Source organism: Trichomycterus rosablanca, chromosome 11, assembly GCF_030014385.1.
Source record: "Trichomycterus rosablanca isolate fTriRos1 chromosome 11, fTriRos1.hap1, whole genome shotgun sequence".
Taxonomy (NCBI): domain Eukaryota; kingdom Metazoa; phylum Chordata; class Actinopteri; order Siluriformes; family Trichomycteridae; genus Trichomycterus; species Trichomycterus rosablanca.
Genome location: NC_085998.1, coordinates 2,433,524 through 2,459,495, shown reverse-complemented (window position 1 = coordinate 2,459,495; position 25,972 = coordinate 2,433,524). Strand labels below are relative to the sequence as shown.

Sequence of the window (25,972 nt, the reverse complement as noted above, 5' to 3'; positions counted from 1 at the left end):
AAGTCAGCAGGATTCACACACACACACACACACACACACACACACACACACACACACTGGGCTGACGGCGGTTCCTCATAGTTCACGCAGCAGATCTGATCAGTATAAAGACCTGAGGGACTTTCACAAGAGCTAAGACGAATCCTGTCTTCTCCAAGCTTCTACTCCTGGGTTTTGTTCCTCAGGGTTCCTACACGGCGCCTCCTGTTCCCTACATATAACGTGATCTCAGTACATAATACATGAACTTCTGTGGGTCGAATCCCTTCATTCGGGACGTCCTGTGACATCATCATACAGTACCTGAGTACCTGACCTGGGGTACCTTAATTACCTGACCTGATGTACCTTAAGTACCTGACCTGAAGTACCTGACCTGAAGAACCTGACCTAAAGTACCTTAAGTACCTGACCTGATGTACCTTAAGTATCTGACCTGATGTACCTGACCTGAAGAACCTGACCTAAAGTACCTTAAGTATCTGACCTGGGGTACCTTAATTACCTGACCTGATGTACCTTAAGTACCTGACCTGATGTACCTTAAGTACCTGACCTGAAGTACCTGACCTGAAGAACCTGACCTAAAGTACCTTAAGTACCTGACCTGGGGTACCTTAATTACCTGACCTGATGTACCTTAAGTACCTGACCTGATGTACCTTAAGTACCTGACCTGAAGTACCTGACCTGAAGAACCTGACCTAAAGTACCTTAAGTACCTGACCTGGGGTACCTTAATTACCTGACCTGATGTACCTTAAGTACCTGACCTGATGTACCTTAAGTATCTGACCTGATGTACCTGACCTGAAGAACCTGACCTGATGTACCTTAAGTATCTGACCTGAAGTACCTGACCTGAAGAACCTGACCTAAAGTACCTTAAGTACCTGACCTGATGTACCTTAAGTATCTGACCTGATGTACCTGACCTGAAGAACCTGACCTAAAGTACCTTAAGTATCTGACCTGATGTACCTGACCTGAAGAACCTGACCTAAAGTACCTTAAGTACCTGACCTGGGGTACCTTAATTACCTGACCTGATGTACCTTAAGTACCTGACCTGATGTACCTGACCTGAAGAACCTTAAGTACCTGACCTGATGTACCTTAAGTACCTGACCTGAAGTACCTGACCTGAAGAACCTGACCTAAAGTACCTTAAGTACCTGACCTGATGTACCTTAAGTACCTGACCTGATGTACCTGACCTGAAGAACCTTAAGTACCTGACCTGATGTACCTTAAGTACCTGACCTGAAGTACCTGACCTGAAGAACCTTAAGTACCTGACCTGATGTACCTTAAGTACCTGACCTGAAGTACCTGACCTGAAGAACCTGACCTAAAGTACCTTAAGTACCTGACCTGATGTACCTTAAGTACCTGACCTGATGTACCTTAAGTACCTGACCTGAAGTACCTTAAGTACCTGACCTGAAGTACCTGACCTGATGTACCTTAAGTACCTGAACTGATGTACCTTAAGTACCTGACCTGATGTACCTTAAGTACCTGACCTGAAGAACCTGACCTGAAGTACCTTAAGTACCTGACCTGATGTACCTTAAGTACCTGACCTAAAGTACCTTAAGTACCTGACCTGATGTACCTTAAGTACCTGACCTGAAGTACCTGACCTAAAGTACCTTAAGAACCTGACCTGATGTACCTTAAGTACCTGACCTGATGTACCTTAAGTACCTGACCTGAAGTACCTGACCTAAAGTACCTTAAGTACCTGACCTGATGTACCTTAAGTACCTGACCTGATGTACCTTAAGTACCTGACCTGATGTACCTTAAGTACCTGACCTGAAGTACCTGACCTGATGTACCTTAAGTACCTGACCTGAAGAACCTGACCTAAAGTACCTTAATTACCTGACCTGATGTACCTTAAGTACCTGACCTGATGTACCTTAAGTACCTGACCTGATGTACCTTAAGTACCTGACCTGAAGTACCTGACCTGAAGAACCTGACCTAAAGTACCTTAAGTACCTGACCTGATGTACCTTAAGTACCTGACCTAAAGTACCTTAAGTACCTGACCTGATGTACCTTAAGTACCTGAAGTACCTGACCTGATGTACCTTAAGTACCTGACCTGAAGAACCTGACCTAAAGTACCTTAAGTACCTGACCTGATGTACCTTAAGTACCTGACCTGAAGAACCTGACCTGAAGTACCTTAAGTACCTGAACTGAAGTACCTGACCTGAAGAACCTGACCTAAAGTACCTTAAGTACCTGACCTGATGTACCTTAAGTACCTGACCTGAAGAACCTGACCTGATGTACCTTAAGTACCTGACCTGAAGTACCTGACCTGAAGAACCTGACCTAAAGTACCTTAAGTACCTGACCTGATGTACCTTAAGTACCTGACCTGATGTACCTTAAGTACCTGACCTGATGTACCTTAAGTACCTGACCTGATGTACCTGACCTAAAGTACCTTAAGTACCTGACCTGATGTACCTTAAGTACCTGACCTGATGTACCTTAAGTACCTGACCTGAAGTACCTGACCTGAAGAACCTGACCTAAAGTACCTTAAGTACCTGACCTGATGTACCTTAAGTACCTGACCTAAAGTACCTTAAGTACCTGACCTGATGTACCTTAAGTACCTGACCTGATGTACCTTAAGTACCTGACCTGATGTACCTTAAGTACCTGACCTGAAGAACCTGACCTAAAGTACCTTAAGTACCTGACCTGATGTACCTTAAGTACCTGACCTGAAGAACCTGACCTGAAGTACCTTAAGTACCTGAACTGAAGTACCTGACCTGAAGAACCTGACCTAAAGTACCTTAAGTACCTGACCTGATGTACCTTAAGTACCTGACCTGAAGTACCTGACCTGAAGAACCTGACCTAAAGTACCTTAAGTACCTGACCTGATGTACCTTAAGTACCTGACCTGAAGAACCTGACCTAAAGTACCTTAAGTACCTGACCTGATGTACCTTAAGTACCTGACCTGATGTACCTTAAGTACCTGACCTGATGTACCTGACCTGAAGAACCTGACCTAAAGTACCTTAAGTACCTGACCTGATGTACCTTAAGTACCTGACCTGATGTACCTTAAGTACCTGACCTGAAGTACCTGACCTAAAGTACCTTAAGTACCTGACCTGATGTACCTTAAGTACCTGACCTGATGTACCTGACCTGAAGAACCTTAAGTACCTGACCTGAAGAACCTGACCTAAAGTACCTTAAGTACCTGACCTGATGTACCTTAAGTACCTGACCTGAAGAACCTGACCTGATGTACCTTAAGTACCTGACCTGAAGAACCTGACCTGATGTACCTTAAGTACCTGACCTGATGTACCTTAAGTACCTGACCTGAAGTACCTTACCTGAAGTACCTTAAGTACCTGAACTGAAGAACCTGACCTAAAGTACCCTAAGCACCTGAAGTACCCTAAATACCTCAGGTAAGTACCTGAAGTACCTTACGTACATTAAGCGATCGGCTACTCTGACTTATTCACTTACTTGCACTCCCACACACACTTCCAGTCGTTGAGGACGGGGTGAGTTTTCTCCTCGTCCTCCTCCTCCTGCAGGGTGTCGGCAGTGGGCGGGGCCCAGAGCTGCAGCCGCTCGGTCGCCGCGAGGATGCGGTTTCCTACACACAGACAGAAAACCACATTATCACCTGTTATTGCAGTGATGCTAACATGGTAATGACACTGTGGTGTGTGTTGTTCTGGTATGAGTGCAGCAGGTGCAGCAGTGTTGCTGGGATTATCAAACAGCTCAGCATCGTGTGACCCAAATTGATACCCGTCTTTTACTTCTGATCAGTTGGGGAAACCTCTGTGTTCCTACTACAGAGGCCAGTAAGTTTAATTTTTAAACAGGGTTTGAAAATCCCAACAACACTGCTACACCTGCTACACTCATACATACACAGAACAACCCACACCACTGTGTCATTACTACACTAGTGTCGGGTCAGTGCTGAGAATAATTTACCACCAACAAGTGTTGATTTTATTTCATTTTAACGTATTACCATCCTGGTCAGGGTCACAGTGGGTCCGGCTTTCCAGGAATCACTGGGTGCAGTGAAATAAGACAGGACTCATCCCCCCACAACCCCCCGCCCAGCCAGTAATGTGTTATGTATGAAGGTTGAGGGATCGTGGTAGTCTAGTGGGTGGAGCGTCGTACTATCAGTCAGAAGATTGCCGGTCGGGCCCTTGAGCAAGGCCCTCATACCAGTCTGCTCCAGGTGCGCTATACAACGGCTGTACATTCTACTGTACACTTGTGCATGTATATATGACGAACGAAGGCGTTCTTCTTCGAGTCCTGGACCCCAGCAGTAATTGGGGTTGATGGAAGGGTGTGGCTATACGTATAAAGCAACCTACAGTCAGTGATTGTATACTCATAATGTGAATTTATACAAGAGTTTAGCTAATGATCATCCATATAAGACAGGCGTACCTAATAAATTGGCCAGTGAGAGTGAAAAATCAAAGTTTAAACCTGTAGTGATACGTGTGTGTGTGTACGTGTGTGTGTGTGTGTGTGTGTGTGTGTTTATGAGAAGTGAAACTCGTGTGGTTTTGGGTTATTGCCACATTGTGGGATTAACAAAGAGGAACAGAAACTGTCAGAGATACACACACACACACACACACACACACACACACTCTGTATATCGAGACACTCATGGCTCTCTCACCTTGTAGGTCCCAGGCCAGGTTGTAGGTCATGGCATTGAGCATAAACTGTCCGGTCTTCTGCCATTGGTAGTTCAGATGCTGTAATTTACAACAAACGATCAATAATGTGCAGATTAGTACGACTTACACCGTCAATCAACACTTTACCCTGATACACCAACAAATCAGGACCACCGGCTTAAAAACGTGCCCATCAATGCGTAATCTGTAGCACTGGTGCATGTGACGGTGAGGGCTGATGTCAGGCTGATAGTGGTTCCTCCTGGTTCCTCCTAGTTCAAAAGCATCTACAACGAACAAATAGTACAACATCTAGAAGAACTACATGTTCCAGGAGCTCTCAGATCTATATATAAACCAGCTCCGTCCTGGGCGTTCGCTGCTCGACACGGTCGGCCACCTTGCTTGCTCCAGAGAGAGCCTTAAACGAATCAGTGATCCGATTCTCATGAGTCGATTCTCTTGGTAAGATTAGAGGGAGAGACATCGGACTGTGATCAGGTGGCGGTACATCGGTGGATTGGGTAGCTCGCGTGTTGTACCCTGTCCCAGTTCCAACCCAGTGCTCTCTTCTCCTCCTAAGTTTCCTAATTCGTTATTATTTTCTTTTGTTTTTTGCAACCGACTCAGTTTCAAATGACTCAGTGATTAATTTTCTATTCTTTTTGCTTGATACATTGGTGGATTGAGTAGCTCGCGTATTGTACCCTATCCCAGTTCCAACCCAGTGCTCTCTTCTCCTCCTAAGTTTCCTAATTCGTTATTATTTTCTTTTGTTTTTTGTAAACAACACAGTTTCAAATGACTCAGTAATTCATTTTCTATTCTTTTTGCTCGATACATTGGTGGATTGAGTAGCTCGCATATTGTACCCTATCCCAGTTCCAACCCAGTGCTCTCTTCTCCTCCTAAGTTTCCTAATTCGTTATTATTTCCTTTTGTTTTTTTGCAAACGACTCAGTTTCAAATGACTCAGTGATTCATTTTCTGTTCTTTTTGCTTGATACATTGGTGGATTGGGTAGCTCGCGTATTGTACCCTGTCCCAGTTCCAACCCAGTGCTCTCTTCTCCTCCTAAGTTTCCTAATTCGTTATTATTTTCTTTTGTTTTTTGCAACCGACTCAGTTTCAAATGACTCAGTGATTAATTTTCTATTCTTTTTGCTCGATACATTGGTGGATTGAGTAGCTCGCGTATTGTACCCTATCCCAGTTCCAACCCAGTGCTCTCTTCTCCTCCTAAGTTTCCTAATTCGTTATTATTTTCTTTTGTTTTTTGTAAACAACACAGTTTCAAATGACTCAGTAATTCATTTTCTATTCTTTTTGCTCGATACATTGGTGGATTGAGTAGCTCGCATATTGTACCCTATCCCAGTTCCAACCCAGTGCTCTCTTCTCCTCCTAAGTTTCCTAATTCGTTATTATTTCCTTTTCTTTTTTTGCAACCGACTCAGTTTCAAATGACTCAGTGATTCATTTTCTATTCTTTTTGCTCGATACATTGGTGGATTGAGTAGCTCGCGTATTGTACCCTGTCCCAGTTCCAACCCAGTGCTCTCTTCTCCTCCTAAGTTTCCTAATTCGTTATTATTTTCTTTTGTTTTTTGCAACCGACTCAGTTTCAAATGACTCAGTGATTAATTTTCTATTCTTTTTGCTTGATACATTGGTGGATTGAGTAGCTCGCGTATTGTACCCTATCCCAGTTCCAACCCAGTGCTCTCTTCTCCTCCTAAGTTTCCTAATTCGTTATTATTTTCTTTTGTTTTTTGTAAACAACACAGTTTCAAATGACTCAGTAATTCATTTTCTATTCTTTTTGCTCGATACATTGGTGGATTGAGTAGCTCGCATATTGTACCCTATCCCAGTTCCAACCCAGTGCTCTCTTCTCCTCCTAAGTTTCCTAATTCGTTATTATTTCCTTTTGTTTTTTTGCAAACGACTCAGTTTCAAATGACTCAGTGATTCATTTTCTGTTCTTTTTGCTTGATACATTGGTGGATTGGGTAGCTCGCGTATTGTACCCTGTCCCAGTTCCAACCCAGTGCTCTCTTCTCCTCCTAAGTTTCCTAATTCGTTATTATTTTCTTTTGTTTTTTGCAACCGACTCAGTTTCAAATGACTCAGTGATTAATTTTCTATTCTTTTTGCTCGATACATTGGTGGATTGAGTAGCTCGCGTATTGTACCCTATCCCAGTTCCAACCCAGTGCTCTCTTCTCCTCCTAAGTTTCCTAATTCGTTATTATTTTCTTTTGTTTTTTGTAAACAACACAGTTTCAAATGACTCAGTAATTCATTTTCTATTCTTTTTGCTCGATACATTGGTGGATTGAGTAGCTCGCATATTGTACCCTATCCCAGTTCCAACCCAGTGCTCTCTTCTCCTCCTAAGTTTCCTAATTCGTTATTATTTCCTTTTCTTTTTTTGCAACCGACTCAGTTTCAAATGACTCAGTGATTCATTTTCTATTCTTTTTGCTCGATACATTGGTGGATTGAGTAGCTCGCGTATTGTACCCTGTCCCAGTTCCAACCCAGTGCTCTCTTCTCCTCCTAAGTTTCCTAATTCGTTATTATTTTCTTTTGTTTTTTGCAACCGACTCAGTTTCAAATGACTCAGTGATTAATTTTCTATTCTTTTTGCTTGATACATTGGTGGATTGAGTAGCTCGCGTATTGTACCCTATCCCAGTTCCAACCCAGTGCTCTCTTCTCCTCCTAAGTTTCCTAATTCGTTATTATTTTCTTTTGTTTTTTTGCAACCGACTCAGTTTCAAATGACTCAGTGATTAATTTTCTATTCTTTTTGCTTGATACATTGGTGGATTGAGAAGCTCGCGTATTGTACCCTATCCCAGTTCCAACCCAGTGCTCTCTTCTCCTCCTAAGTTTCCTAATTCGTTATTATTTTCTTTTGTTTTTTTGCAACCGACTCAGTTTCAAATGACTCAGTGATTCATTTTCTGTTCTTTTTGCTCGATACATTGGTGGATTGAGTAGCTCGCGTATTGTACCCTGTCCCAGTTCCAACCCAGTGCTCTCTTCTCCTCCTAAGTTTCCTAATTCGTTATTATTTTCTTTTGTTTTTTGCAACCGACTCAGTTTCAAATGACTCAGTGATTAATTTTCTATTCTTTTTGCTTGATACATTGGTGGATTGAGTAGCTCGCGTATTGTACCCTATCCCAGTTCCAACCCAGTGCTCTCTTCTCCTCCTAAGTTTCCTAATTCGTTATTATTTTCTTTTGTTTTTTGCAACCGACTCAGTTTCAAATGACTCAGTGATTAATTTTCTATTCTTTTTGCTTGATACATTGGTGGATTGAGTAGCTCGCGTATTGTACCCTATCCCAGTTCCAACCCAGTGCTCTCTTCTCCTCCTAAGTTTCCTAATTCGTTATTATTTTCTTTTGTTTTTTGTAAACAACACAGTTTCAAATGACTCAGTAATTCATTTTCTATTCTTTTTGCTCGATACATTGGTGGATTGAGTAGCTCGCATATTGTACCCTATCCCAGTTCCAACCCAGTGCTCTCTTCTCCTCCTAAGTTTCCTAATTCGTTATTATTTCCTTTTCTTTTTTTGCAACCGACTCAGTTTCAAATGACTCAGTGATTCATTTTCTATTCTTTTTGCTCGATACATTGGTGGATTGAGTAGCTCGCGTATTGTACCCTGTCCCAGTTCCAACCCAGTGCTCTCTTCTCCTCCTAAGTTTCCTAATTCGTTATTATTTCCTTTTGTTTTTTTGCAACCGACTCAGTTTCAAATGACTCAGTGATTCATTTTCTGTTCTTTTTGCTCGATACATTGGTGGATTGAGTAGCTCGCGTATTGTACCCTGTCCCAGTTCCAACCCAGTGCTCTCTTCTCCTCCTAAGTTTCCTAATTCGTTATTATTTTCTTTTGTTTTTTGCAACCGACTCAGTTTCAAATGACTCAGTGATTAATTTTCTATTCTTTTTGCTTGATACATTGGTGGATTGAGTAGCTCGCGTATTGTACCCTATCCCAGTTCCAACCCAGTGCTCTCTTCTCCTCCTAAGCTTCCTAATTCGTTATTATTTTCTTTTGTTTTTTGTAAACAACACAGTTTCAAATGACTCAGTAATTCATTTTCTATTCTTTTTGCTCGATACATTGGTGGATTGAGTAGCTCGCATATTGTACCCTATCCCAGTTCCAACCCAGTGCTCTCTTCTCCTCCTAAGTTTCCTAATTCGTTATTATTTCCTTTTGTTTTTTTGCAAACGACTCAGTTTCAAATGACTCAGTGATTCATTTTCTGTTCTTTTTGCTCGATACATTGGTGGATTGAGTAGCTCGCGTATTGTACCCTGTCCCAGTTCCAACCCAGTGCTCTCTTCTCCTCCTAAGTTTCCTAATTCGTTATTATTTTCTTTTGTTTTTTGCAACCGACTCAGTTTCAAATGACTCAGTGATTAATTTTCTATTCTTTTTGCTTGATACATTGGTGGATTGAGTAGCTCGCGTATTGTACCCTATCCCAGTTCCAACCCAGTGCTCTCTTCTCCTCCTAAGTTTCCTAATTCGTTATTATTTTCTTTTGTTTTTTGTAAACAACACAGTTTCAAATGACTCAGTAATTCATTTTCTATTCTTTTTGCTCGATACATTGGTGGATTGAGTAGCTCGCATATTGTACCCTATCCCAGTTCCAACCCAGTGCTCTCTTCTCCTCCTAAGTTTCCTAATTCGTTATTATTTCCTTTTCTTTTTTTGCAACCGACTCAGTTTCAAATGACTCAGTGATTCATTTTCTATTCTTTTTGCTCGATACATTGGTGGATTGAGTAGCTCGCGTATTGTACCCTATCCCAGTTCCAACCCAGTGCTCTCTTCTCCTCCTAAGTTTCCTAATTCGTTATTATTTCCTTTTCTTTTTTTGCAACCGACTCAGTTTCAAATGACTCAGTGATTCATTTTCTATTCTTTTTGCTCGATACATTGGTGGATTGAGTAGCTCGCGTATTGTACCCTGTCCCAGTTCCAACCCAGTGCTCTCTTCTCCTCCTAAGTTTCCTAATTCGTTATTATTTCCTTTTCTTTTTTTGCAACCGACTCAGTTTCAAATGACTCAGTGATTCATTTTCTATTCTTTTTGCTCGATACATTGGTGGATTGAGTAGCTCGCGTATTGTACCCTGTCCCAGTTCCAACCCAGTGCTCTCTTCTCCTCCTAAGTTTCCTAATTCGTTATTATTTCCTTTTGTTTTTTTGCAACCGACTCAGTTTCAAATGACTCAGTGATTCATTTTCTGTTCTTTTTGCTCGATACATTGGTGGATTGAGTAGCTCGCGTATTGTACCCTATCCCAGTTCCAACCCAGTGCTCTCTTCTCCTCCTAAGTTTCCCAATTCGTTATTATTTTCTTTTGTTTTTTGTAAACAACACAGTTTCAAATGACTCAGTGATTCATTTTCTATTCTTTTTGCTCGATACATTGGTGGATTGAGTAGCTCGCATATTGTACCCTATCCCAGTTCCAACCCAGTGCTCTCTTCTCCTCCTAAGTTTCCCAATTCGTTATTATTTTCTTTTGTTTTTTGTAAACAACACAGTTTCAAATGACTCAGTGATTCATTTTCTATTCTTTTTGCTCGATACATTGGTGGATTGAGTAGCTCGCGTATTGTACCCTGTCCCAGTTCCAACCCAGTGCTCTCTTCTCCTCCTAAGTTTCCTAATTCGTTGTTATTTCCTTTTGCATTTTGCAACCGACTCAGTTTCAAATGACTCGGTGATTCATTTTCTGTTCTTTTTGCTAGCTCGATGGTAAGCTCACACCCTTCTGGGCCCGTCCGAGTCCTTTGGCTTGCTTACTCCTTGGCTTTTGCGTTAGTGATCTTGCTAGCGGGTTCAAGCTTTTGTTTCCAGAAACTCAGACTGCAAGCTGGGGGTGTAGCTCTGATTTTGTATTTTGTTTCATGGGTGGCGTGTCAGCTTTGGGGTTGTTTTGACTCTTCCTGAGTTCCACAGTTTGGTTTCCAGATAAGAGTTTGAGTGGACCGAGTAGCTGGATTGAGTAGCTGCAGGAGGTGCAGCAGTGTTGTTGGGATTTTTGAACAGCTCTGTGTCACGTAATCAGAAAGTGTCAACTGATAACAGACTAGAGAAACATGAACACACATTTTCTCCCTACTGTCTGTCTGCAACCAGTGCTGACAGTGTACAGGTATCCCCCAGGGTTCGAGAGATGGTTCAATGCTACTTCGGTCCTACAAAGAAACCCACATTAGTAGCTGTTTTTCTAATGTGAAGAAATCCGAGAAGGAATTGTAGTTTTTATGGGGAAAAGGAGAAGATCATACAAGTTCTGTTAAATGAAACGACACTTTATGTCATTTTTTACATCAAATCATTCCTGCTTTTACTACATTCGTTTTATTTCAGTGTTTGGTTTGACTTCATTGGATCTTTTTTTGGGGGTTGGGGAACGCTCTAAAACTGTCATTCCTTGGTGGATTGAGTAGCTGGCATAGTAGACCCCCCGGTTTCTTCTCAGGTTCTTTTCAGTGTTTCCTGGAGACCATGTGGACTTGTTGTGTTTATTTGTGAAGTTTTATCCTTTTGTTCCTTGTTCTCAGTGTTCAGACTCGGTCAGGTCTCCTGCGGTTGGGTTTATTTCCATATTTCCACATATTATTTCACAGCTTTCAATGGTAGCTAATTTAATTGATACTTATCTACATGACATGTACGTTAACCTACTCATAGTTAGCCTCATCATGATTATAACTATAATTATCACATAACCAATCATCATCATCATCATCACCATTATCATAAACATTGTGGGTACTGACCTTGTGTCTCTTGTTCAAGAGGGTGGACACTGGTTCGAATATGCACACCGTGTTCCCATAAGATGCAGCGATCTGAAACCATCAGAGAACCCCGTGATGAACATAAACACACAAGTTCGAAGCAATGCTGATTATATAAACATGTACATCAAGACGTTGCTGATGCTGGCGGTGGTGGTGTTGAGCTTTGTGGGACCCTGGAACCTTGATGGAATTGTCAGTGTGGTTAATTTTGAGGATTTGTTATGAAAATTATAAAACCAAATTAAATTCCCAGCCTGAAACCACGGCCACAACACAAAGTGCTCGGCGTGAGCTGGTCTTACAACCTATAAACAAAATAATTAAGCATAATAATTAGGGCTGTCAAACGATTAAAATTTTTGATCGCGATTAATCTCAGAATTTTACATAGTTAATCGCGATTAATTGCATTTAAAAAAATCTGTGTAAATGTTATAGAAAACAAGGTTTTTTAAGTGAAATGTTACAATTAAAATGGTGAACATATTTTATGCTAAATGTACTGATGTTAAAAACGGCTGGGACAAGAGAAAACTGTAAGGGAGTTTTATTCACTCACATATTAGGCAGTAATACTATCTAGCAGAGACCCTTGACTTCGTATATATGTCAGATGCGTAGTTATTGTAACAGACTTTTCTGTGGTTGTATCGTGACGATGGTTTGATGGACGTTTCTACACGAAGTGAGTGTGTTTTCACTAGGGATGCATCGATACCATTTTTTCCCAACCGAGTACAAGTGCATGTATTTTTGTACTCGCCGATACCTATTTAGAATGATGCAATCTGGAGCATTATGGAATAGTTTAGTTTTTAGTGTAAAATAGTGCAGTGGAACAGTTGCTTGCCATCACTAATTGTAAAAAAAAAACACAGCACAGACATCATTGAGAAAGCTTCTGACAAGCTAACGTAAACGTTCATTAATAAACGCACGTAATTAACGTTGTGCACATCATACATGCGATGCGATTCTGCTGATTGAAATATTTACTTTAAAAAGATAATACAGTCGGATCCCATCTGAGCCGATTCTATCAGCACGTTCGTGGTTCACCTCGGTAAATCGTAAACGACTCTGAGTCGACTCCCGCTCTGTGGTAATAACCAGTATAATTAAGCCTGAGCTTTATAATGTAAGCGAGTCACACACAATGTTCTGTAGTATTTGGTGTTTATTTACAACCGCATCATTTATTATAACAGTAAACACGGAGAGATGACTGAGGAAAGAAACTTACGCTGCGCTTACAATGAATCGATTCCTGAATCACTTGTATCGACACTGTGAACAGAGTATTGAACACAAACAGCGGTCGCTGCTTTTGTAACCGGTTTATCTTCGCTGTTAGCTCTATTTTTAAGGTTTTTTTTTTTCAAACGGAACTAAATAACATTAAACGTGCGTGTGAGCGTCGCGGTCAGTGAGAATAATTCAATCTGTCTCCCGTGGGTGAAAAATGAATTGCTTTAGTTTTAGAAGTGAAAAAATCTCGTAATGTAATTAGTGCGTTAACGGCACTATTTTTTTTAATCTCGTTAAATTGAGATTGCGTTAATGCGTTATTATCGCGTTAACTTCGACAGCCCTAATAATAATGTGACTGGAAGCATTATTGCATTATTAATAGGGATGTAACGATACACTTTACCCACAATGCGATAAGATTCAGGACACTGGGTTCACTATATGATTTTTTTTAAACAAAATGAAATTAAAGACAAATTATGACAAAGTTTTCTTTTATTATTTAAAAGAAAAATACTATATTTAATACTTATAGTAAAATACTATATTTGTGCTTAACTTTTATTTATCTAAATAACGAATGTCTTTTTATTTCTGAGGTAGGTACAAAATATTTGCCAAATAATGCTTATTCTGTAAACAAAAAACATTTTTAAAACGAAATTTTAAAACAAAACCTTGAATGAATATGAATATATGAATAGAAAGTATCCTCACATAAATACATATGGCTGGAAAATCCCAAACCTGGCAACTTTGTGAAGTGCCGTCAACCAGGCGAGGTGAATAGCCCCAGCGCCGTCTGCTGTTTAAAGTGAATATCAATTCATCTTAAATGATTAACCGATTCGAATCGTGGCACATGCGCACCAATTTTTTAACTGTCTTGTGGTGCATCGTTACATCCCTAATTATTAATTATTCAGTCTTTGAGATGGCTCAGAGAAACACGAATGAATGAATGATTGCATCCTGTTGGGCATCACCACATCAGATTATTCATCCAGATATTTGATTCCTGACCCGACCCTCCTATCTATCCGGGCTTGGGACCTGCACTTAACCACTAAGCCATGTTTTTATCCATTGTTTATTAATATATTTAATAATACTGTATAATGAAAAACCCACCTAACAAATTATTCTCTGTGATTATCCATTAATTTATCCGTTAATAAAATGAGCTTTAGAAGGAGGGAGCCGTTCTTACCCGTCCGAGCTGGTGTGAACACTCCACACAGCCCACCTGGATGTTCCCATGCTGAGCTCCAGGGATGATCTGTACACACTCGAAATCACTGGCCAGGATCACGATGTCACAGCCTGAACCGTACGCCTACACACACACACACAGCAGAGAAATACACACACACACACACACACACACACACACACACACACACACACTTTAATGCACAAGAAATGACATGGCCTAAAATGTTCTTTGTTTTTATAACACCATGTTGTCACATTTGAAATATTAACAGCAGAAATCAGTGTTTTATGCTGCTTTTATTCTTAGTCTTCTACGTATTATTTATATATTATGTCCATTTTATCAGCTCCACTTACCATATAGAAGCACTTTGTAGTTCTACAATTACTGACTGTAGTCCATCTGTTTCTCTACATGCTTTGTTACCCCCTTTCACCCTGTTCTTCAATGGTCAGGACCACCACAGAGCAGGTATTATTTAGGTGGTGGATGATTCTCAGCACTGCAGTGACACTGACATGGTGGTGGTGTGTTAGTGTGTGTTGTGCTGGTGTGAGTGAGTCACTGCTGGACTAAGAATCGTCCACCAACCAAAAACATCCATCCAACAGCGCCCCGTGGGCAGCGTCCTGTGACCGCCGATGAAGGTCTAGAAGATGACCGACTCAAACAGCAGCAATAGATGAGCGATCGTCTCTGACTTTACATCTACAAGGTGGAACAACTAGGTAGGAGTGTCTAATAGAGTGGACAGTGAGTGGACACGGTGTTTAAAAACTCCAGCAGCGCTGCTGTGTCTGATCCACTCATACCAGCACAACACACACTAACACACCAGCACCATGTCAGTGTCACTGCAGTGCTGAGAATCATCCACCACCTAAATAATACCTGCTCTGTGGTGGTCCTGACCATTGAAGAACAGCATGGAAGGGGGGTAACAAAGCATGTAGAGAAACAGATGGACTACAGTCAGTAATTGTAGAACTACAAAGTGCTTCTATATGGTAAGTGGAGCTGATAACATGGACAGTGAGTGTAGAAACAAGGAGGTGGTTTTAATGTTATGGCTGATCGGTGTAACTGAGAGCAGTGCGTGACTCTCCATGCACGATACAGATGGTGTGTTAGGTACGGCCCTCCACGCTCAGGGTTGAGGTCTGCAGCATCAGAGGAGACACGACTGGGGAATTGGATATGACTATGCACCTGGCTCCGTTCCTCAGTGTGATGTAGCTTCTCATCAGCCTAAAAGCTGCAGCGGTGCTGATTCAGCCCCCACACGCGACCCGCCGTCCAACCACCACCGCTCAGCAGATCTGGTGCAGAAGTGACGTCACCAACGGCACAACTTGGCTCCCGATATGAAAACTACAGCAAATCATGCATATAATACCCACAATGCACTGCACCTAAAGGTCTGAATTACAATGTCGAGTCACATTATTATGAGCAGAGTAAGCGGCGTGTATACACGGACGGCAGCTAGACATTCTGGGAGGGACTCAGTAAGGTCCTGGTAGGTCGTCACAGGTATCTGTAGTCATGCTGACTGCAGTGCAACCCACAGCTGCTGGGGGGGGCGTGGGCGAGGATCCACAGAGCCAACACCACCATCGAGGTGCTCCCACAGATGCTCAAGTGGGTTTAAGTCTGGGGAATTAGGGGGTCAGGGTGGAACTTGGAAGTCTCGGTCATGTGTGTGACGTGTCGCATCACGTCGCTGGAAGATCCCAGGGAAGAGAATCGGCGTGTATGGATGTACGTGCAAGGATGGACTCGTACTCAGATCGGTTGAGAGCGCCGTGCACATGGATGACTGGGCCCAGAGAATGCCACACAAACATTTCCCACACCATAAGAAGTAGTCATAATAATGTGCCTCACCAGTGTATATTTACAAGGAACTAAAAGTAAGAATTCATGAACAGATGTTGGGCTGCATTATAATAACTAATCTAAATAAAACTAAATAACTAAATAAATAATCACAGTCAGGATAGGTGAAGCACGGTGATGGTGATTACTAGCAATAAGCATTCAACTGGATTGCCGCCCTGTCTAGCGCCCAGTGTCTCCTTGTAAAATTAGACCTACTGCAACCCTGACCAGGATAAAGAGCTTAATGAAAATAAACTGGAACTGAGGTTTGATTCTATACCTGATACCTAATGTACTTTATTTATGCAGCTTTAGGTAACTAAGATATATGAAAAATGATGTTATTATTATTATCATCATCATCATCATCATTACTATTATTATTATTATTACTATTATTATTATTTTTATTATTATTACTATTATTATTATTACTATTATTATTATTACTATTATTATTATTTTTATTATTATTACTATTATTATTATTTTTATTATTATTACTATTATTATTATTATTACTATTATTCATTATTACTGTTATTATTATTATTATTACTATTATTATTATTATTACTATTATTCATTATTACTGTTATTATTATTATTACTATTATTACTATTACTATTATTATTATTATTATTACTATTATTATTATTACTATTATTATTATTACTATTATTACTATTATTATTATTACTATCATTATTATTATTACTATTATTCATTATTACTGTTATTATTATTATTACTATTATTATTATTTTTATTATTATTATTATTATTATTACTATTACCATTATTATAATTATTACTATTATTACTATTATTAATTATTACTATTATTATAATTATTACTATTATTACTATTATTAATTATTACTATTATTATTATTATTAATTATTAATATTATTACTATTATTAATTATTACTATTATTATTATTATTAATTATTAATATTATTATTACTATTATTATTACTATTATTACTGTTTTTATTTTTATTATTATTATTATTATTATTACTATTATTATTATTATTACTATTATTATTATTATTACTATTATTATAATTATTACTATTATTATTACTATTATTATTTGTATTACTCTTATTAATTATTACTGTTATTATTATTATTATTAATTATTAATATTATTATTATTACTATTATTAATTATTAATATTAATATTTTTTATCCAGATTAAGCTGCTGAAATAAAAAAGTCCTCTATGTTTAGAGTAAAGTTTTAAGCTTTAAGTGAATAATAAAATATTATTGATCATCACTAATGTCTGATTATCACTGCAGTGATTAGAGGTGATCAGAAGCTGTTAAATATAATAACGGGATGATTTAATGAATCCAGCAGAAGGACGGGGGGGGGGGGGGGGAGGGGGTCACTGTGTCAGGATCGTTTACTCTGATAACATAATCACATCAGCGCTAGTACAGAACTGAAGAAGCCCAGATTAAAGAACATACCAAACATTTAGGATGTAAAGCACAGATCAGGAGCACTGATGTCACTGATCTAATCAAACAGAGCCGTGGTAAAACACTCTAATACTCACATATGTGTTCTAGAATGAGATGATTTAATATCAACAGAGGGTCAACATGCCAGTCCAGGTTTAGTACATGTAGCTAATGGGTCAGCAGCAACATCAGCCAATCTGAGAATTCACTGCTCGAGCTCGGACCACCGTCCACAACTGACTTTCTCATCTGTTCATTAATAGGCAACAATAAATAACGTGGACCAACCAACAACGAGCTTCTAAGGCATTTATAGTTTATGTCATAAACTGCATCTCTCACAATGCATGCCGATTTTGTGACCTCTCTTGTGTTATGAGGCGTGTCTGTGGTAAAGAAGATCAATACACATGGCATTTTGACACCAAAAACAGAATTTAGCCTCCAAGAAAAACAACACATTGTCCAAGAATTAAAAGGCGACTGTGATCACAGCAGGATACGTTACAATCGACCCTTTGAGGGCCACCATGATGCAGATGTGGCCCTCGGCTTAAATGAGTTTGACACCCCTGATCTACATCATATAAGGGCCGTTCTGCTGAATCAGGGCCATTTCTGTCCCCAGGATGTTATATGTATAAATGTATATAACATTTACTTTATATCAATTTGTAATTAAACAAAGTGTCCTGCACATTCATCTAACTGCAAATTTAGTATAAATAATTTAAAACATTCATAAAAACTACTATTTACAACGAAATATAAGAGTAAAATCTTATATAAATCCTTTTGTCCTGCAGTGTTCGGTGACTCCAGATCCTGTCTGTGTTTATAATCTTTATTTATCCATCAGAAATGTAGAATAATGTGGTTAAAATCCATGTTTTAGTCCCTCAGTCCTGTTACCCTCACATATTCATCCTACTGTATCTACTGAAGATCACGGGAAGAGCATTAGCAGGTTCTCCCTTTATTCCCCACTGTATGATAATATTGTAACTCTGACTGAGAGGATTCGTCTCCACGTTCATTCCTGTTACCTACATTTGTTTAATTAAATAAACAACATTTTGTGATAAATCACTAGACTGTGCCGAGTGTTCTGGTGCTTTAGCATGTTCTCCACGCTGCTATCTTTCATATATTTCCTGATTCTAGGTTAGAAACCTGGCAGGAATAAAACAAAGGTGCCTGAGATTTGGTGGAACGAACCATAAACAGTTTGTCTGATTGGCTGTGATCTGGACTGAGTGATAAGGTAAGTGGCACCACGGCACGGCCAGAGCAGAACGGTTCACCACGTATCATGTGAACGCAGCTTAAGTGATTCACTCGCTCCTCTAAAACACTGACAAACAATAAACAGCTTCTGTATTTTGGTAAAGCGGGGTGTGTGTGTGTGTGTGTGTGTGTGTGTGTGTGTGTGTGTGTGTGTGTGTGTGTGTGTGGGTGGGTGGGTGTGTGTGTGTGTGTGTGTGTGTGTGTTAGTCAGTGGAATAAATCAGAGGAGCGACGTCTAGCACATCTACGGGACGTCTGATCAGGGCTCGGGAGGGACGACCAGACACGCATGAATCTGATCGAGTCTTGTGGTGGAGTGTCCGAGAACAGTGAGATGTCCCACAGGACTCGGGGTCAGGACTCGGGGTCAGGATTTGGGATCGGGACTCTGGGTCAGGATTTTGGATCAGGACTCCGGACCAGGACTCCGGGTCAGTACTCCGGGTCAGGACTCCGGTTCAGTACTCCGGTTCAGGACTCCGGATCAGGTCTCCAGGTCAAAACTCGGGGTCAGGACTCCGGATCAGGACTCTGGGTGAGGATTTTGGATCAGGACTCTGGGTCAGGACTCCGGGTCGGGACTCGGGATCAGGACTCCAGGTCAGGACTCCGGTTCAGTACTCCGGATAAGGACTCGGGATCAGGACTACAGGTCAGGACTCCGGATCAGGACTCCGGGTCAGGACTCCGGATCAGGACTCCGGGTCAGGACTCTGGATCAGGACTCCGGGTCAGGACTCTGGATCAGGACTCTGGGTCAGGACTCTGGGTCAGGACTCCGGGTCGGGACTCGGGATCAGGACTCTGGGTCAGGATTCTGGATCAGGACTCCGGGTCGGGACTCGGGATCAGGACTCCAGGTCAGGATTCTGGATCAGGACTCCGGGTCAGGACTCCGGTTCAGTACTCCGGGTCAGGACTCCAGATCAGGTCTCCGGGTCAGGACTCGGGGTCAGGATTTTGGATCAGGACTCTGGGTCAGGACTCCGGGTCAGGACTCCAGATCAGGACTCCGGATCAGGATTTTGGATCAGGACTCCGGATCAGGACTCCGGGTCAGGACTCTGGGTCAGGACTCCGGATCAGGACTCTGGGTCAGGATTTTGGATCAGGACTCCGGGTCAGGACTCGGGATAAGGACTCGGGGTCAGGACTCCGAATCAGGACTCGGGGTCAGGACTCCGGATCAGGAGTCCGGGTCAGGATTTTGGATCAGGACTCTGGATCAGGATTTTGGGTCAGGATTTTGGATCAGGATTTTGGGTCAGGACTTTGGGTCAGGACTCCGGATTAGGAGTCCGGGTCAGGACTTTGGATCAGGACTCCGGATCAGGACTCCGGATCAGGACTCCGGATCAGGACTCTGGGTCAGGATTTTGGATCAGGATTTTGGGTCAGGACTCCGGATCAGGTCCTGTTAATGCGTCTGGCATTAACGCTACAGATCTCTGCCATTCATATATAGGGTAACATACTGAGCCACTCAGTCATACCCAGGGTCGAATAAAAGCTGCCAATCCACCTTCTGCATGTTCCTGAGAGGTGGAGGGGAACTGAAGAGACCAAATAAAACCTGCACAGAAGGTGATTCAACTTGGTTCCTCAGGTCACATGCCAGCTGTGCCACCCTGCTGCCAGCTTAGCGTGCCCTTCCGACTCTCCGTGAAGGACGTGGTTGGAAGGGGAGTTTATACTAATCCACCTTCTGCACTGGAATCAGGTCCTGATCCGCGAGGGTGGAATATCTCTGTCTGGGATTCCTCTCTTTCACTTCCTCGCCGACCCTCTGACTCGAGTGTCCTCCGACTTTTCACCTCGTCTGGCTCGCGAGTCCGACATCCTATTTCACGCCCCGGTGCACTCACAGTGTTACACTAGAGTCTGAACCCCCTGACATGGTTTGGCTTGACATGTTTGGTATAAAGGGACTCGACCCTACTGAACACCTTTAATTCGGATGAATCGGAACGTCGACTGCAAGTCAGGCCTCACCGTCTAACGTCAGCGCCCGACCTCACGTTTCTCTTAAAGGGCACAAATTCCTACACACACACTCAAACATCTCGTATTAGGCATGTTTCCCCCAAAAGAGCACAGGCTGTTATGGCTGCAAAGAGAGGCGACTCCATATTTACGTGAATGGTTTCGGAAAGAGATGCTCATGCTCAGAGAGTGTGTGTAAACAGTGTTCCATACAGCACACACTGATTAAAGACTAACAGTGTTCCATACAGCACACACTGATTAAAGACTAACAGTGTTCCATACAGCACACACTGATTAAAGACTAACAGTGTTCCATACAGCACACACTGATTAAAGACTAACAGTGTTCCATACAGCACACAAATCAACACAAATCAGCTGATTAAAGACTAACAGTGTTCCATACAGCACACAAATCAACACACATCAGCTGATTAAAGACTAACAGTGTTCCATACAGCACTTAAATCAACACAAATCAGCTGATTAAAGACTAACAGTGTTCCATACAGCACTTAAATCAACACAAATCAGCTGATTAAAGACTAACAGTGTTCCATACAGCACTTAAATCAACACACATCAGCTGATTAAAGACTAACAGTGTTCCATACAGCACTTAAATCAACACAAATCAGCTGATTAAAGACTAACAGTGTTCCATACAGCACTTAAATCAACACACATCAGCTGATTAAAGACTAACAGTGTTCCATACAGCACTTAAATCAACACACATCAGCTGATTAAAGACTAACAGTGTTCCATACAGCACTTAAATCAACACAAATCAGCTGATTAAAGACTAACAGTGTTCCATACAGCACTTAAATCAACACACATCAGCTGATTAAAGACTAACAGTGTTCCATACAGCACTCAAATCAACACACATCAGATGATTAAAGACTAACAGTGTTCCATACAGCACTTAAATCAACACACATCAGCTGATTAAAGACTAACAGTGTTCCATACAGCACTTAAATCAACACAAATCAGCTGATTAAAGACTAACAGTGTTCCATACAGCACTTAAATCAACACACATCAGCTGATTAAAGACTAACAGTGTTCCATACAGCACTCAAATCAACACACATCAGATGATTAAAGACTAACAGTGTTCCATACAGCACTTAAATCAACACACATCAGCTGATTAAAGACTAACAGTGTTCCATACAGCACTTAAATCAACACAAATCAGCTGATTAAAGACTAACAGTGTTCCATACAGCACTTAAATCAACACACATCAGCTGATTAAAGACTAACAGTGTTCCATACAGCACTCAAATCAACACACATCAGATGATTAAAGACTAACAGTGTTCCATACAGCACTTAAATCAACACACATCATATGATTAAAGACTAACAGTGTTCCATACAGCACTTAAATCAACACAAATCAGCTGATTAAAGACTAACAGTGTTCCATACAGCACTTAAATCAACACAAATCAGCTGATTAAAGACTAACAGTGTTCCGTACAGCACTTAAATCAACACAAATCAGCTGATTAAAGACTAACAGTGTTCCATACAGCACTTAAATCAACACAAATCAGCTGATTCGCAACTAACAGTGTTCCATACAGCACAAACATCAACACTAACAAGCAGATGAGCGACTAACTGCGTTCCGCACAGCACTTAAATCAACGCAGATTAGCAACTAACAGTGTTCCGTACAGCACACAAATCAACGCAGATTAGCCACTAACAGTGAAGATCGGCCGATTAGTTACTAACAGCGTTCCGCACAGCACATAAATCAACACACAAACTTGATTAAGGACTAACAGTGTTCCGCACAGCACACAAACCAACGCAGATCAGCTGATTAGCAACTAACAGTGTTCCGCACAGCACTCAAACCAACGCACATTAACTAGTTAGCAACTAACAGTGTTCCGCACAGCACACAAACCAACGCAGATCAGCTGATTAGCAACTAACAGTGTTCCGTACACCAAACACGGAGGTTTATTGCTCAGTGCGCAGGCTAAATGTCATCATAGTGAATGAATGAGTGAATAGTACAGCTCCGCTCTGAGTGTTTATTTACAAGGTTAACAGGCAAAACTAGCATCCAGGCAGGTTAGCTTAGCATTAGCTCGGATGCTAAGGAGAGCAGTAGGAGACAGTATTAGATGCAGAAGCTTAGCGTACCGTGAACGGGATGTCTTGCACACTGCCCACCGAGTAGCAGCAGTCCCCGGGGTTCACGGCTCCCGTCAGTACCTGGTGGAGGTGCATGCTTGCGCTGGCTGGCTTAATTAAATGTTGATGTAAATATTGAATAATTGATGATGCAGGAGAAGCCGCTCCGCCCCGCGCTCTCCATCTACGATCCCATCGGCCTCCGTCTCTGCCTCCCGCGTCCTCACACCGAACATGGACCAGACACCGAGCCGGCTCCTCTTCGGGGAGATGTGAATGGTGCTGGTTAGTATTTAGAGCGTGTTGGTATTGAATCGTGCGCGGATTAGGACTCGGTCCTTCTCCTCCTCCTCCCGCTGCCGCTTCTCCCTCACCCTGACCAACCGTCACCGCTCTGCTGCCGCAACTGCGCGCTCGCGACACGGCACGCGAGCCAAAGCGCGGGCACGAGAGCTGCGCATGCGCACACGCGGGTTCCACCGTACGCTTGAGGTTCTCAAAGTTTATTTGAAAACAATAAAAATGTTCTGAAGAAATAAGTCGATTATTCTAAATATTATGGACGTTTAATGATAAAAGTGTGTGTTTTATCGTTCAAATAGTCCATGTGAAGCACCTCATTAGAGAACGCTGATAGCACATTTCTAATGTACGTATTTGTTTTGATTATTTGTCTTATGTAAAGCGTCTTTGAGTATCTTGAAAAGCGCTATATAAATAAAATGTATTATTATTATTATTATTAATGTACCTCACATCAACGGCTACGATGGCATATTAGGGCCGCTGTCAAAAGTCTTGATTTTATGAATTAAGTCGAAGTTATTTCAAGATTAAAGTCGAAATTATTTTGAGAATAAAGTCAAAATTATTTCAAGATTAAAGTCGAAATTATTTTGAGAATAAAGTCAAAATTATTTCGAGAATAAGGTCAAAATGATTTGGAGATTAAGTCAAAATAATTTCTAGATTAAAGTCAGACAGACAGACAGACAGACTGATTGACAGACAGACAGACAGACAGACAGACAGATAGATAGATAGATAGACTGATTGATAGACAGACAGACAGACAGATAGATAGATAGATAGATAGACTGATTGATAGACAGACAGACAGACAGACAGACAGACAGACAGACAGACAGATAGATAGATAGATAGATAGATAGATAGATAGATAGATAGATAGATAGATAGACTGATTGATAGACAGACAGACAGACAGACAGACAGATAGGTAGATAGACTGATTGATAGACAGACAGACAGACAGATAGATAGACAGACAGACAGACAGACAGACAGACAGAGATAGATGGATAGATAGATAGACTGATTGATAGACAGACAGACAGACAGATAGATAGATAGACTGATTGATAGACAGACAGACAGACAGACAGACAGATAGACTGATTGATAGACAGACAGACAGACAGACAGACAGATAGATAGATAGACAGACAGACAGACAGACAGACAGACAGACAGACAGACAGAGATAGATGGATAGATAAAGACACACAAGTCTCTGCAGTGTAGTTATGAATGACAAATGAATAAATAAATGAATGAATGCAGGGAGGAGTAATTTCATGTACAGAGTAAAATTAAATAGAAATGAAATATTAAATAGTAAAGTGATGAGTATCGCATACATATACATCTACATTACAAATACATACATGTACACGCTACATATTAGATCCTCAGTCAATTTATTATTACTACATGTAGTAGCAGTACATTTTAATTTGTAAGTGGCATTACAAACTGAATGGAGATTATAAAGATAATGCTATGAAGGTATTTTATTGGTTTGTTAAAATACTGTTAATGAATTAAATCTTAATAACAGAGCTGCAGGGTATTAAAAGGAATCAGACTCACTACCAGCCACATTCATACTTTGCTTCGGTGTGAGCAGTTTTTTACACCCATTTAGCTCCAACCTTCCACCCACCATGAGCTGCAAGCTGCTCCAGAACAATACAACACCTAGAGGGAGGCGAGAAAGGAGAAGGAACTCGAATTTTATCATTTACGACCAAGCGTCACGCATGTTCCACCTACATGTTAGAGAATAACAGACACCTTGAGTGTAGCTCATCTTTGATTTGGTCTGTCGAAGCACCAAAAGCTTCTGAATATATTTATGTCGTAGAAGGGGCGACTGGGTGGCGCTGTGGTGAATTTTGCTAGCCCACTACTGCAGGGATCCAGGGTTCGAATCCCCAAAGGTGCTATTGGGCAGTCTGCGTCAACATTTGAGGCGTCTTGTCTGTGGTGTGTTACTACATTGCGCCCAGTTCTTCTGGGGAAACAAGACCCACCGCGACCCTGACCGGGATGGTAAAACATGATGTTTTAGGGATTTGTGCCTATTCAGTCAACAGGTGACAGCATAACTACCTTTATATCACTGATTTATTACACCTGTTAGTAACTGATGTGGTTTTATATTTACAATAGAAGTGAAAGTGCTTTTCAAACGGCTGTCGTTTTCATTTCTCCTTCAGAGTGATTTATTACCGAGGGTGTTTAGTTTGGTGAGGTACGGGCGGAGTAACGTTCACTCAGATTGGACTGCAGTCATTGTGTTTTTTGGGGTTTTCACCACTAAGTACCAGCCATGATCAAACCAAGGCCTCCAGGAACCACCTACACAAACAAAGTGATGTGATCAACACTGTAGGGTTATTCCAGACCCTTTTGTTGTCGTTTTTAAAGGAAACAACTGATGCACACAGGTTTTCCTTAAAAACACACGCCCCCCATGTTAAAACCCTGTACTAAAGTCAGTGTACCCTTCAGAGGGGGTTGGGTCTGGTGATGATCACTTCAGTATGATTGAAGTCACTCATTAATGCTCATTAAATAACCAATGTAGTATTTATAATGTTTATAATCAATAACGAGAGCTCTTAAGGGCCCCGGGGTGGCGCTGCACTTTAATACGCTACAAGAGCTCCTTATACACCGATCAGCCATAACATTAAAACCACCTCCTCGTTTCTACACTCACTGTCCATTTTATCAGCTCCACTTACCATATAGTTCTACAATTACTGACTGTAGTCCATTTGTTTCTCTACATGCTTTGTTAA

General features: G+C 41.1%; 1 protein-coding gene across 3 annotated transcripts in view; it reads right to left on the bottom strand.

The window, feature by feature from the left end:
* The window catches only part of dmxl2 (Dmx-like 2), a 109,235-nt gene extending 85,986 nt beyond the window's left edge, over window positions 1–23,249 (bottom strand). For all 3 annotated transcript variants that reach the window (XM_063004751.1, XM_063004753.1, XM_063004752.1), the window contains exons 1-5: window positions 22,872–23,249; window positions 14,051–14,176; window positions 11,566–11,637; window positions 4,727–4,805; window positions 3,526–3,658 (exon numbers count right to left, since the gene is read on the bottom strand). In XM_063004751.1, the coding sequence (XP_062860821.1) occupies window positions 3,526–3,658; window positions 4,727–4,805; window positions 11,566–11,637; window positions 14,051–14,176; window positions 22,872–22,958 (497 nt within the window). In that variant the 5' untranslated portion in view covers window positions 22,959–23,249. The remainder of the gene's footprint in view (window positions 1–3,525; window positions 3,659–4,726; window positions 4,806–11,565; window positions 11,638–14,050; window positions 14,177–22,871) is intronic.
* Window positions 23,250–25,972: the final 2,723 nt, after the last annotated feature.